Here is a 15288-nt window from a genome sequence, read left to right as displayed (position 1 = left end):
TTGCAGAAGCAGGAAAGTCTTCTGACTTTCAAAGAAGGCTTCTTTCCACCGTACCATGACTCTATGAGGTTCCGTTATAGGAACCTTGAGGTTCATTTAGTCCAGTTAGTTCCATCTTTGTGGAGAGGAGGAAAGTGAGCCCCAGAAATGTTAAGCAGCTTATCTGGTGATACACAGGCAGGAAGCAGCAGATGTCTTCTGACTCTAAGGCCAGAAGTTGCTCTTCTCTGCTGTGTTAGCTCCCAGAACAATTTAGTAATAGCCGTGTGCTACCCGCAGTGTGTCGCTGAATTTAGAAAATACTTTAGGGATTAAAAGTGCTGGGCAACAGGAAGAAATCATTTTGGAGTATGATCTGTGATGAGTGTGTGTGTGTGTGTGTGTGTGTGTGTGTGTGTGTGTGTACTATCCCACTCCTAAGGCTTCCTGCACAAAAGGTGATATTGCCTGGCAGGACCAGAGCTCTCCTAGTGAAAAATCAGATGTAAGTTTTCCTATCCAAACCACAATTCATCAAGATCTTCAAAAAATTTTAGCTAAAATGGTCTTGTTTAGAATCCAATAGTGGGGCAGAAAACCAGCCCAACAGTGTACATTACACAGGTGAAATTGACCCAAAAGGAAAGGCAACTGAGGGTCCTGGAACAGCAGCCCAGCATCTCAGCATGTCAAGAGCTGGAGGGACCACCCAGGCCATCGAGTCCCGCCCAGATCTGAACAAGGACCCCCTCCGTGGCATTCCCAAGGAGTGGACATCCCTGATGCCAAGAGACACAGCCCTTTCCCATTTTATGTAGTTCAGATTATTGAGGAGTTGCCCCCCAATCCCCTCTGTCAAGCCTAAAATCCAGTCTTTGGTACTAACACAGGCAGTTAAGTGGATGGAGCACCCGGCCTGGAGTCAGGAAGTCCTGAGCTTGAATCTGGTCTCAGACACTCACTAGCAGTGACCCTGGGCAAGTCACTTAGCCTCAGTCTGCTTCAGTTTCCACAACTATAAAATGGGGATAATAAAAGCACTTTCCTCTAGAGTTATTGTGAGTATCAAATGAGATACTTGTAAAGCACTCAGCACAGTGCCTGGAGTATAATAAGCACTTGATAAATCCTTCCTTCTTTCCTTCCTTCCTCCCTTCCTTCCGTCCTCCCTTCCTTCCTTCCTTCCCTTGTTCCTTCCTTCCTTCCCTTGTTCCTTCCTTCCTTCCTTCTTTCCTTTCCTTCTTCCTTTCTTCCTTTCCTCCTTCTTTCTTTCCTTCCTTCCCTCATTCTCTCCTTCCCTCCCTCTTTCTTTCCTTCCTTCCCTCATTCCCTCCTTCCCTCCCTCTTTCTTTCTTTCCTTCCCTCATTCCCTCCTTCCCTCCCTCCTTCCCTTTTTCTTTCCTTCCTTCCTTCCTTCCTTCCTTCCTTCCCTTCTTCCTTCTTTCCTTCCTTCCCTCTCTCCCTCCTTCCCTTTTTTCTTTCCTTCTTGCCTTCTCTCCCTCCTCACCTCCTTCCTTTCCTGTCTCCCTCTTTCCCTCTTTCCTTCCTTCCTTCTTTCTCTCCTTTTCTTCTTTCCTTTCTTCCTTCCTCCTAGTTGCCTTTTGGAGCCAAGTAGAACCAGTTTAATTTTAATGTCTCTTCACAATGACAGCCTTTCAGGTACTTAAAAACAAGTAAACATGAACCACCTTCTCAGTCTAGAGCAAGGTTTCTTAATCTGGGGCCATGAACTTGTTTTTTAAAATATTTGGATAACAATATTCCGAAACAATTTCCTTTATAATCCTATATATTTTATTTTATGCATTTAAAAACATTATTCTGCCAAGGGCTCCATAAGCTTCATCAGACTGCTAGAAAAGTCCAGGGCACAAAAAAGGGCAAAAATCTCTGGTCATGAGGAGCAATTAAATTGAAATTAAAACACATGCATACAACACAACACAACACAACACAAAGTTAGACCTATCCCATTGTGTTAATCAATGCTCCCCTTTCTCATCAACAAAAGTCAGCCTTGGTCTACCCCACCACCTCCTGTGTTCCATCTAAAGTAAACAGAAGGAGATGAAAGCAAAGGGACAGAGAGGAGAGATGAGAGATCAATACCAATGACTTCTAAGATTCCTGACCTCCTCAGTTCCCATGGATTTAAGTATTATCTCTATTCTTGTGATTCCCAGGTCTACATATCCAGCCCCAATCTCTCCACCGAGCTTAGGTCAAATATAACCAATTGCTTACTGAACTTTTCAAATGGGAGGTCTGGGAGATATCCTAAACTCAACGAGTCTGAAGTTGACCTCATTGTCTTAGCCTCTCACCTCTTCCTTCTTCCTCTTTCTGTCTAAGGCATCAACATCCTATCAGTGTTTCAGGTTCATAATCTAGGTATTATCCTGAGTCTTCAACTTTCCCTCACCCCAAACATCCGGTCAGTTTGCCAAACTTTGCCATTTACATATTCTTAACATTTCTCTCATCTGATCCCTTCTCTCCACCCACACCGGGAGCATGTTCAGTCCTTGTGACCTCTCACCTAGATTATTGAAAAAACCTTCCTGATTGATCACCCTGTCTCAAGCCTCTTCCCATCTCAGTCCATTCTACACATTGATGCCAAACACAGCTCTGACCACTAAATCAACTCCAGTGGCTTCCTATTACCTCTAAGATAAAATATAAATTCCTCTGTTTTGCTTTTAAACCCTACACCAACCTGATCATAACCTATCTTTCCAGGCTTATTGGACATTATTCTCCCCTCCCACAATTGTGCTATCTAAACTGGTTTTCTCTCCGTCCCTCCCATATGACATTCCGTCTTCCATCTCTATGACCTTTGTTCTAGACATCCATGCCTGGAATGCCTTTCCTCCTTATGTCTGACTCATAGAAGTCCACTCTTAGAGTTCAGCTTACACACCATCTTCAGTATAAAGCCTTCTCTGCCCCCGCAAGTGCTAGAGACCTGCCTCCCAAATGAACATGTATTTAACTACTTTGTATATATTTGTATGCTGTTTATGTGTGTGTATGCATGTGATTTGTTGTTTCCTCCATTAGAATATAAAATCATTTCAATTAGGGATTGGTTCATTTTTTTGTGCATACATCATTAGTGACACTGGCACAGGACAACCCAGCATGATGTGCCCACATCAAAGAAGGCGCTGTGCTCTATGAGCAAAGTGGAATTGCAGTAGCTCAAAAGAAACATGAGATGTGTAAATTTAGAGCCATCTCCACTCTAAATGTTCATATGGATTATTCGTGCCCAACCCGTGGTAGAGCCTTCTGAGTTTGTATTGGTCTGATCACCCACAGTCAGACACATTGTCCCTTGACCCTGACATCATGATGTCATTTTGTCTTCTTCAAGCATGAAGGATAACAACCAGCCAACCAACATATATCACTAACACCTAGTACAATGACTGGCATGTAGTAGGTGTTCCATAAAGAATCGTTGACAGAGTGATTTAAAAAAATTGTATTTCTTTAGGGCCCACTGACTGATTTTCTTTATGTCCTGGGCATCCATTTACTTTCAGAAAATTACAGAATCTCAGCTTTGGAAGAGACTTTAGAATCCATCCCTGAAAAAATAAATTTCCTTTCACCACACACCTAAAAGTCTTCATCTGGCCTGCCATTTAAGAACTCCAGGGAGGGGAAAGCCACCTCCAGAGGCACTCATTGAACTTGGACTTGGTTCTCTTCTTGTCAGCAAATTTTTCCATCTAAATAATTTGCCTCTTTGCAATTGTCTCTCCCCTGCTCCTGGTTCTGCCCTCTGGGGCCAAGCCGAACAATTGCAATCCTTCCCCAGCACAGGCTTTCAAATACTTGAAGATGACTCCCCTGCTCCTCTATCACTGGGCAGCCAGTCCAGTTCCTTATGTGCCACATACCAAGGACCCTCATCATCTCCCTTGTCCTCCTCTGGTTGTCCTCTGGCTCATCAGCATCTTCTCAAAAATGCCCTTTAGGCACTACTCAGAGATTACAACTAAAGTGGTTTGGGGTTCGTCTTTCCCACTTGGCAATAGACATACTAGCTTCAAACATTTTGGTTCAATTCCCGAAGAGCAAAACATTCCTTCAATCCTACCACCTTGTGACCATGTCTGGAGAAGGCAGCTCGCTCCCTTCAGGTACCATCGTACGTCTACGGGACACCTTCCAGCCACCATTAGCTAGCGCAGGATCCGTACAAGTCCTATAAGCAATATCTGACATTGTTGGCCTGTGGGCAACATGTACTTAATAGATGTTTGTTGACTGACACTGGAAATTTCTTGATGTCACTAGAGAACTAAGCAGCCAACACTGCCATTAGAAATGATAGGATCATAACTCTAGAGTTGGAAGGAGTCTCAGAGGCTGTCTAGTCCAACACCTTCATTTTACAGGTCAGAAAACTAAGGCCTGGGGAGATTAAAGGATTTGCCTAAGGTCACACAGCCTTTTGTTGTTTAGTCATTTCAGTTGTATCTGACTCTTCATGACCCCATTTGGAATTTCCTTGGCAAAGATACCGGAGTGGTTTGTCATTGCCTTCTCCAGTTCATTTTACAGATGAGGAAACTGAGGCAAACAGGTTGAAGTGACTTGCCCAGGGTCACATGGCTAGTAAGTGTCTGAGGTCAGATTTGAACTCAGGTCTTCCTGACTCCAGGCCTGGAGCTCTATGCACTGTGCCACCTAGCTGCCCTCAGACAGGTGGCAAGCACCAGAGATGGAATTTGAACCCAGGTCTTTTGACTCCAAGACCAATGCTCTTTCAACCAAATGAGAAGATTGTGTTGCTTGCCCCAAAATAGTCATTTTTCTACTTAATAAACAGCATGCTATCTTTGGGGAGAGGAGGAAAGAAAAGAAATGCCAATGGGAGATTTAATTTGCTGTAATCAACGCCTTTTAGTATGCAGAGTCACACAGCCTGAGTGTAAAGAATTCATCTTCTCCCACAAAGTATCATCCCCTCCCCTCAGTGTTATGCATCTCATCACCAAGGGCTGAGTCGGCAATTTTGTTGGAGACTGAGTCCTGGAAGAGTGAAAGACACTGAGTCAAGTTTCTGAATCAATTCAAACATTCCAAGCACAGCATTCTAGGGGGATTGGTAAGACATCAGTGGAAAGGAATGTAACTGAGGATGCTTCACCTTCATGCTATGGCCCCTCCCCATCATAACCACTACCAGTATGTGGAATATATTAAGTGAATTAAGTGAATAGACAATCACAGGGCCTCCTCCGCTGCCCCCTAAGAGATGTTATTCCTGGATTGCATTCAATTCGAAGGATTGTCAAGGCAGTCCATCACTCCTGGCACCCCTATTATGCTGGGAAGATATGTTTGCTCTCGGCTCTGATCTTCAGTAGCAGAATTTTGTCGCCAGGCACTGCTCAGCGGCTGACTTCTTTCCATACAGGATTTATTGCTTCCAAGACAGATGTGACTTGAATGGATGACACCTTTTCCTCCGTCATCCTTGGATCTGCCTCCGGGTTCTTGGAGGGTATTTGTGCTTGACTTCATTCAGGCTGTAAGTTGATGTCAGAGTGTTTCATCATCATCAATGCTCTTAACAGACTTTATAAGCATGGTGCTAAGCTTATTATGGGGCCAGGAGAAGGAATGGATTCTATGACTAGCTGGAGAAGGGCTTACTGGCTCTAACAGTGAGAACAGGCTTGCCTCAAGTAGGCAGGCACACAGGGTTATCTGAGAGGCACCTGGAGCCAACGGACACAGCCATGCTGCTTGAACAATGATAACAGCTGACATCCGTCCATCAACAAGCATTTATTAAGCATCTGCTACATGCCAGGCACTGTGCTAGGTGCTGGGGGTACAAACACAAAAAACAGTTAAACTGTCCCTGCCCTCGGGAGTTTACATTCTAGGGTTGGCATTAAACTTGTTTTGAGTCATGGACTCCTCTCGATAGTCTGGTTTGAAATGAATAAAAAAAAATACATAGGATCTAAAATGCTACCTTTTATGTTAAAAGAATTATCAAAATATCTTTTAACTCAAGTTTACAGACCCCAGGTGGAGAACTCTTATTAATCTAGGCAGAGAAAATGTGTATATATTCTATAGAGATAGAGAAATAGAGATATATTCTTGCATGCGTAGATATAAGCACAGAAATGTGCATTATAAATATCTATGGAATACTAATATGTACATATATGTATATGGAATGTATACATATATGCACAGAATGTGTGTATGTATATATTGTGCATATATCATGTGTATATACATATACATACACATACACATACGCATACGCATATACATATACACATACATAAATGGAATTAATACAAGGTGGTTTAAAAATGGAGTTGTCATAGTTGACTCAGTGGATAGAGCACTGGGCTTGGAATTAGGAAGACTCATCTTCCTGAGTTCAAATCTGGCCTCAGACACTTACTAGCTCTGCGACCCTGGGCAAGCCACTTCATCCTGTTGGCCTCAGTTTCCTCATCTGTCAAATGAGCTGGAGAAGGAAATGGCAAACAACTCTAGTATCTTTACCAATGAAACCCCCAAAACTGGATCATGAAGAGTTGAATGCAACAACAATGATTTATATATCATAGATCAAGAACTAGAAATGATTTAGATGTCATCTAGTACAATTGACTTATTTTACAGATGAAGAAACTGAGGTACAGAAAGTGTAAGTAATCTGAGATCAGACTGGTGATATGCATCAGAGGTGAGATTTGGACCCAAGACCCCAAATTCCAGGGCCGATGCTCTTTCTCCTGTACAGATTAGGGGACCAGGAAAGGCCTCCTGTAGAAGGTAATGGGCTTTGAAGGAAACTCAAGCTTCTATGAGGGTAGCTGGTCAATCGTTCAATCGACAAGCGTTTATTGAGCACCTGTTATGTGCCAGGCCTTGTGCTAAGTGCTGGAGATTCAAAGGAAGAGGGGGAAACCAGCCTCTGCCCCTAAGGAGTTTGTAACCTAATAGGGGAGACAACATACAAATTACTATGTACAAACAAGGTAGAGACAGGGTAAAGTGGGGACAATCAACAGAGGGAAGGTACATCGGTGTGTAAAACATTGACATACATGATCTCCCATGAGCTATACAAATTGCCCAGGGCATGTCTCAGGGTGGGATTTGAACTCAGGTTTCTTTTGACTTCTTGGCTGGATTTTTCTCTACTTTATCGCCTACCTCACCTCGTTGCTGGAAAGGCATCACCCCAGACATTTCTTCAGCTGTTGATGCTTCCTTAAGGCTTTCATAGATTGAATTGTGTTCCTTTCAAAGGTATACTTTCAGAATTATACAAGAGGACACTTTTTGAGGTAGAGAGATGTTAACCTTGCAGTCAAGAAAATCCCAGGGGCTCTGGGTGAGCCTCGGAATCTCAGCTTGCCTCAAGCAAACTCCCTAGGGTCATAGAGCTGTGGCTTTAGATGTCCTCTGTACCACCCCTGAATTTTACAAAGGAGGAAATTTAGACCCCAAGGGATTAGGCAGTGTGCCCAGAGTCACACTGGAGAGCAAAACTGGAATTTGAATGCAGGTTTTTTGCTGTTTGTTTCCAGTTACAGGCATCTTTCTACTGCATATTCTAGGCCTCGGCTACTGGGAGACTGACAGGCTGTAATCTGAGCTTGTGGAAGGCCAGGAGTCTCTCACCGATCACAGACCCTCCTCATTTTCCTATGCTGCTGCTGATTTCCTTGGCAGCCTGGCTCTCGCTGACTTCACCAGGGGACCCACAGTCAATCATAACCCCCTGCAATGTTTCAGGGAGTTAGCAGGCCCGGAGAGGAAGGACATGAATTGCTGTCTCTTTAGACTAAGGCTGACAGCAACCTCCTCAATCCTGTCTGGATTTGAAAGCTAGGGCAAATTGGAGAAACTCATAGCTATTAGAGGCCTGGATGTCATCACAAGCGGCAATAGTGCCTGAAACTGACTTTTAACCACCACCACCCCACCCCACCCCTTTTTTTTTGCAAATGTGGAAACTGAGTCCCAGAAAGGTTAAGTGACTACCTTCTCCTACAGGTAGCAGGTGGCAGACCCAAGATTCTAGGTTCTCTGACTCTCAGTCCTAGTTTTCTTTGCATTGTACCTCCACTTGTCAGAAGGAAGGCCCTTCACAGACTTTAAGACTAAAGATGAATGAGTTATCATCATCATTACCAAGTCCCAATGCTAGCCTATAGATAACAACAGTAACTACTTCACAGCATCATCTGGGTGATCAAATGTATGCAGAGAAAGTGATCTGCGAATCTTAAAGCACTCTAGGAGTGTGTGTGTGTGTGTATGTGTGTGTGTGCGTGTATATGTGTGTGTGTAGAGGGAGAGACAGACAGACACGTATACATATGTAGATATCAATGTGCATATATGTGTGTGCATATGTATATGTGGACGTGGATATATCTATATTTGTGTGCATGCTTATATACATATGTACATAGATATGCTTGTTTATACATGTATGCACACTGCACACGTGTGTATATATAGTATGTTGTGGTGTGTGTTTATGTGTGTGCATGCACGTGCATATGCATATATTGTGTGTACACACGCACGCATGCACGCGCACGCGCACGCACACACACACATACTCATTTCCCTTCCTAACTTTTCACATCTTCCCGGTGTGATGGGAACATTAGCCTCAATCCCCCCATTGTGGAGGATAGCTAACTCATAAAGAGTCCGCCCCATCCCCATATACCAAGTCACTTCACAGGAGAAAACAAAACACCAAGATGCATTGATTTAGCACTAGAGTAGAGATAACAAGATCTCTGACATTCCTGAACATTCTTAAAAATGTGTAAATCCTGAGTCCATTATAACTGCCTGAGAGAGAATCTTTCATTACTGAGACCACTCAGGACTCACTGTGCCAAGTGCTTTGATGGGGGTGGGGTGTGGGGCGTCCTTAACAAAGGCTCGGTTTTCAAAGTCAAGTCCTAGAAATGAACGGGCATGACACAGTGCGGGAGGGGGACAGATGTGCCCAGCCATTTCTATAGCTGGAAGCCTGGCAACCTGGAGCTCGGAGAATATTGTTAGCGATCCATCCAGATGCTTCCCTCAAATGGAGTGTTTAGGGCCTAAGCCTAGGGGATCTGCACATGGGATAGCTAATCCTTTGGGAGGACAATTTGCTCTCTTTTATTGTGTAAATTGTTTAAAAATTTCTCTTTTCTCTGGGCTTTTAAATCAGTTGTTGTATCCTCAGAATACTTCCATTCTCTACCAGACTCTCTAGAGTAAAGGAGGAAGGCTGAGTGAGCCACTCATTGTGAAGGAGAGAGGAGGGGAGCTGTGAATAGCAATGAAAGGATTTGCATAATTTGGGGTATTTTCAGCACACAAATCCCATGGAACTCTGGTTAATGCAGTGGGAATGATTAAAAGCTTTGCCCAGTTAAGAGGTGGAATCATAGACTCTTGGAGTCAGAAGGGGCTTTCGAGGTCACCTTGTCCTACTCTGACCTGAAGCAGTAATCCTTTCTGTAACATCCCCCAAAAAAGCTAGACCTCATTGATACGGGACTCAGTTTACAAGGTCACTGGTTAAAAAGGAGAAAATAAATAAAGGTGTATGTATATATAAACAACTTTACATGTATATATACACATTATTGGTATGTCTATATGTACAGACACATGTGTGTATTGATTACCACTACCACACAAAAATACAGAGACACATGCCAAATGGAACATTGGTCTAAGATTTTTCACAGAAAAACATGGTGATAATTCCTTCCTTGGTGGTGCTCAACCAGAAGGAGAGCAGGGGAAATTGATCTTGAGTCAACTTGTTGGAAATAATGACGGTTCTGAAGTGGTTACAGCTGGAGACCGGAGAAGACTATCCCACAAAGCTTCATTTCATTGGGTTTCTCTACCATGAAAAACCATTACTAAAACACCCAGTGTTTTCTCACCTGCCTCTCAGGGGAGAATCACCCACCAGTGTAGCTAGAAATAGGTACATTATTAATATTTCGAGCTCGCATGAAATATAAATGAAGCTGTCCATAAGATGTGTAAAAGAACAAAGCCCTGATAGAAACCAAATAAAACATGTTAGCAAGTTAAAAAAAAAACCGACCCAAGGCACTGGCCTGCCTACTCACTAATCTATTCAATCTACCTAAAAGTCATGCATTAGTTGGCTTGGCTTTCAGGCAACAGTATTTACTCCAAGAGCCTTTGAAGGCTGTGACCTGTCAAGCTTGCCAGTAAATGGATTTTAACTTTTCCAGAGATAATGAAAGATTTGCTAGATTCTCAGAGACAACAACTATATTCTTTTTTTTCTTTTAAAGCCTCATGACTTTGGCATAAAATAAGCTTTTTTAAACCCTGAACTTGAAACATGACCTATTCAACAATCTGATCTTCCATATCATAGAACGCATCCTTCATGGCCATTTGTCTCACACTGCAAGGCAGCTATCAGTGAATATGAGAGTTGTACTTGTTCCCACAGATTAGATGCCCAGAGAACAGCCTCCTCCCCCCATTCAGACAGTGGGGGAGGGGGAGGGGAAAATAAACATTCCAAAGGTTCCAGCAAAGGCTTTTCCTTGGTGCTTTGTACCTGGGCATCCATTAGGAGATGTCTCATCAATGTCATTGAGTTCTTCAGAGATTCTTTTTCTGTGGGTAGAAAGGGGTCTTTATCCTCCTCTAGGGTCTTCGACTTGGTGACCACAAAGTGGGAGATCTGGTCATTTAAGGTATGTAAGGACTGCACAGCTGTAAAAAAACAAAATACAGGAGACAAAGGAGAAAGGCATCGAATCAGGTGGGTATTAGGGGAGAAGATTCTATATTGTATACTTTCACTCCCCATGATAGATGGGAAATTCTCTGAGGGCAGAGGGTATTTTTGAATATGCCTTTCTATCCCCAGGGTATTAGTACAGTACTTGGTACATAGTGAGGGTTCACTAAGTGTTTGTTGACTGCTTAGTTGATTGTTTAGATCATGTCTTTGTCACCATCCCTCACCATCTGATAGTTGACTCATCTGTGTACATGCTATAAAATCTTTCTTATATGATTCCTCCTAGATGAAGCCTTTGCTGCCTCCCCTTCCACTCATTAGCATCATTTCTCTCTTTAAGTCACTTTAATTACTTTGTATATACATATATATACACATATAAAAACATTTCTATTGTTACATCATAGCATATATGCATTATAGGATAGCTTGATGGTCCAGTGGATAGAGCATTGGGCTCAGAATCAGGAACATTCATCTTCCTGAGTTCGAATCTGGCTTCCAACTTTTAGTAGCTATGTGGGCAAGTCACTTTACCCTGGTTGCCTCAGTTTCCACATCTGTACAATGAGCTGGAGAAGTAAATGGTGAACCAGTCCAGGATCTCTGCCAAGAAACCCCAATATGGGGTCACAAAGAATCAGAAATAACTGAAACTACTGAACGACAGCAGCAACAATACATACATATATCATGGGTGTAGATGTGTATGATATAACATACACGTGCACACAGCTATGTGTGTATGTATGTATATATGTATATACTGTGTTTATATTCTATATACATATATATATATATATATATGTATGCACCATATGTATGTTATATCCCCAAAGTAATGCAAACTCCTTGAGGGCAGGAACTTAATATTTTTTTAAATCTTTGTCTTTTATTTTTAAAATCTTTATAGCTTGAAAATTGTGTATTCCTAACACTAGCACAGTGCTTTACCACATAGTCAGTATTTCATTTTTGTTGAATTGATTTTGATATATTTTTGGGGTAGAGTATAAGGCCCTTGAGCACAAGAATTGTGTCACTTTAAAAAAAAATCCTCACATCCCCAGTGCCAAGCACTTGGTAGATGCCTTCTGGCTGGTTCTCATGCATGATGCTCTGTCTCCCATCTCATCAAGCCAAGTCAACAAGTGCTCACTAAGCACTAATTATGTGTCAGGGACTAGGAATACAGGAAAAAAAAACATTAAAAAATAGTCCCAACCCTCAAGAAGCTCACATTTTAATGGGGGAGATAATAAGGAAGTAACTGTGTTACAAGAAAGAAACAGGGTAAATTGGAGGTTGTCTGAGAAAGATGGCATTGGTAGGGGGATGGGAAAGACTTCTTGAAAAAGATAGGATTTGGCGAGGAAGTCAGGAAAGCCAAAAGTTGGAAGGAAAGAGGGCATTCCAGGCATGGGGAAAGGCTAATGCAAAGGCCTGGAGTCGAGAGATGGATTGTTCTGTTCAAAGAACAATAGGAAGGCCAATGTCACTGGATCCCAGAATATGTGGAGGAAAGTAAAATATAAGAAGGATGGAAAAATAGGAAGGAGGCAAGCTATGGAGGGTTTTAAAAGCCAAACAGAAGATTTTGTATTAGATCCTAGAGGTAATAGGGAGCCACCAGAGTTTATTAAGTAGGGATAGTAACATGGTCCAACTGATACTTTAGAAAAATCACTGATAGAAGAGTAGAGGATGAACTGATATGGGGAAAGATTTGGGGAAAGAAAGATCAAAAAGAAGGTTATTATGATTGCAAAGGGATGTAATGATGAAATGCTACCCCGAGATGAGCTGGCAGTGTCAGAAGAGATAAAGGGACATATAAAGGAGATGAAGAGGAGGTGGAAACAACAGGACTTGGGAACAGATTAGTTATGGAGCATAAAAGAAAGTGGGGAGTTGAGAATGACACCTAGGTTGAGAGTCCTAGATGACTGGGAAGATGGAGGTACCCTCAATAATACCAGAGAAGTTAGTGAGAAGGGAGTAGGGGAAGACAATGAGTTCAGTTTTGGAGATATTGAGTGTAAGATGATATCCAATTCAAGATATCCAATGGGCAATTGGTGATGTAAGACTGGAGCTCAGGAGAGAGGATGGGTCTAGATGAAAAGATCTGAGAGTTCTCTGCCCAGAGATGATCACTAAATCCAAGGAAGATGATGAGATCAACCAGAGAAATGTTATGCAGAGAGAAGAGAAGAGGGACCAAGAGAAATTCTTAGTGGATACCCAATGTTAATATACATGACCTAGATGAAGATCAAACAAAGAAGACTGAAAAAGATTGATCAGATAAGTTGGAGGAGAACCAGGGGAAAGCTGTGTCACAAAAGCCTAGAGAAGAGAGAGTGTGGAGAGGGATCAACAGTGTCAAAGGCTACGGAGAGGTCAAGAAGCCTAAGGATTGAGAAAAAAAAACATTGGATTTGACAATCAAGAGACTGTTAGTAACTTTGGAGAGAACATTTTCAGTTGCATGATGAGGTCAGAAGCCAGACTACAGAGAGTTAAGAAGAGAATGAAAGGAAAAGAAGTGGCAAACCTGAGTGTAACCAGGCTTCTCAAGGTGCTCAGAGCCCATGAGCTGTCTAGAATGCCCTCGAACCTTACATTCGTCTTTGAGAATCCCTACTTTTGTTCAAAACTCTGCTAAAATGGCACCTTCCACATGAAGCCTTTTTTGATTCCCCACTCAATTGTCGATGCTCTCAAACCACCTGAAAAGTTCCTTAAATTTATTTGTATATATTTTATACATTTATTACTACATGTGCCCCACCTCCAAACCCCCCCATAGAATATAGGCTCCACAAGGGTAGGAATTTCCATTTTTTCTTCATATTTCCAGTGACTAGTACAGTGCCAGAAACATAGTAAGTGCTTAATAAATGTTCATCGATTAAGGTTGATGGTTTGAACCAGTGCTTTCAAAAGATTATTGTGTCACTATATGAAGGATGAATTGGAGAAAAGAGAAAGACTGAAGGCTGGAAGGTCAGTAGTCCAGGTGATAGGTGAAAAAGACTTGAATTAAGGCAGCGACAATGAGACTGAGCAGAGGGGGATGGTTTGGGAAACTGCAATACACAGGTAAAAGAGTAATGACTCTTGAAACAGAGGACCTGAGTTCAAATCCTGTCTCTGATGATTGTTAGATAGTAGATGACCAGATCAGCCAACACATCGTTTCACATACTTCAACATCGGTTTCCTTATCTGGAACATGAAGGGGTTGGATTAGGCCTTTGAGGTCCCTTTCAGTTCAAGAGCTAAGAGACAGAAGAGGCAGCTTTTGCTAAGTGCTTGAGTATGAGGGCTAAAGGGAGAGAGAGAATCAAAGATGATTTGAAATTTTTAAGCTCCAGTGCCCATGAGGATGGTGGTCCCATTAACAAAAAGAAGGCATTTGGGAGAAGGGTGCCATTGAGATTAACAGCCAAGTTTCAGAGTTCAAAGATCTGCCCCTTAACAGGAGGGAGTTCTTGAGCAGTAGGCCTTTAGGAAATAGAAAAAAGAAATTTTCATGTGGCTCTCCAAAGCTAGATTAGCAGTGGGAGACAAGGTCTATAAATAAGAAAGCAAAAAATTCTGTGTTTTGCTTTCTGTTGTTACTGCGAATTCTTCTGGTGGAAAAGGTTCTCTTCCAACAGCCCTTCCAGGGAGCACAAGCTAACAGTACAAGCCTGGAAAAAAATTCTCTATTTGGAGTTCAAAGTCCTTCATTACCTAGCACTGCCTCTCTCCATTTCATCATTTTTCTTATACCTTATACATTTTCCCACCACCATATACTCTGTGTATATGTATGTCTTTGTCTTTTGTATGTATTTGTCTTTGTACATGTATATGTCTTTCCCACCACCATATACACTTTGTATATGTATATGTCTTTGTAAAACTTGCTTCCTTCGAACAAGATGCTGCAACTCCTGACTTTGACAATTTTCTCTGGCTGTCCTCCATGCCTAGAATGTTCTCCCTCTTCATCTTCACCCCCCTGCTTCCTTCAAGTCCCAACCTTGTACAAGAAGCCTTTATCAATTCCTCCTAATTCCAAAGTCTTCTCTCCAGTGATTATTTCCAGTTTATCCTCTCTATAACTTGTTTGTACATGATTGTTTGCATGATGTTTCTCCCATTTGCCTGGAAGCTTTTTGAGAGCAGGGACTGCTTTTTGCCTTTCTTTGTAACCTCAGCACTTAGCATAGTGCCTGGCACATAGCAGATACTAAATAAATGTTTATTGACTGATTGGAAGAGACTATGGGAAATTGAGGGAGAGTTAGAGATTCACCACAATATCAGGGTGTTGACTCACTGATGACCCCAAGTGTAAGCCTTTCTGAAATGATGGAGTCCAACTACAGGGTGACGTTGAATTACAAGGAGTCTGAGGAGCTGATGTAAAAATGAGACCCCCAGAAAAGTCAAGAGTGGTAATGGTGAATTCTTTATGTGTTTCTTATTTC

At 42.2% G+C, this 15288-nt stretch overlaps 1 protein-coding gene across 1 annotated transcript in view; it reads right to left on the bottom strand.

Moving 5' to 3' along the window:
- Positions 1-15288, bottom strand: part of LOC118836418 (putative uncharacterized protein C1orf196) — a 364276-nt gene that overhangs the window by 28209 nt on the left and 320779 nt on the right. Inside the window, exon 2 of the mRNA XM_036743722.1 lies at positions 10616-10773. Within this exon, the coding sequence (XP_036599617.1) occupies positions 10616-10773 (158 nt within the window). The remainder of the gene's footprint in view (positions 1-10615; positions 10774-15288) is intronic.

The sequence above is a fragment of the Trichosurus vulpecula genome, chromosome 2, assembly GCF_011100635.1.
Source record: "Trichosurus vulpecula isolate mTriVul1 chromosome 2, mTriVul1.pri, whole genome shotgun sequence".
Lineage (NCBI taxonomy): Eukaryota > Metazoa > Chordata > Mammalia > Diprotodontia > Phalangeridae > Trichosurus > Trichosurus vulpecula.
The sequence above is the reverse complement of the archived record's forward strand: the minus strand, read 5'-3'. Positions and strand labels throughout refer to the sequence as shown.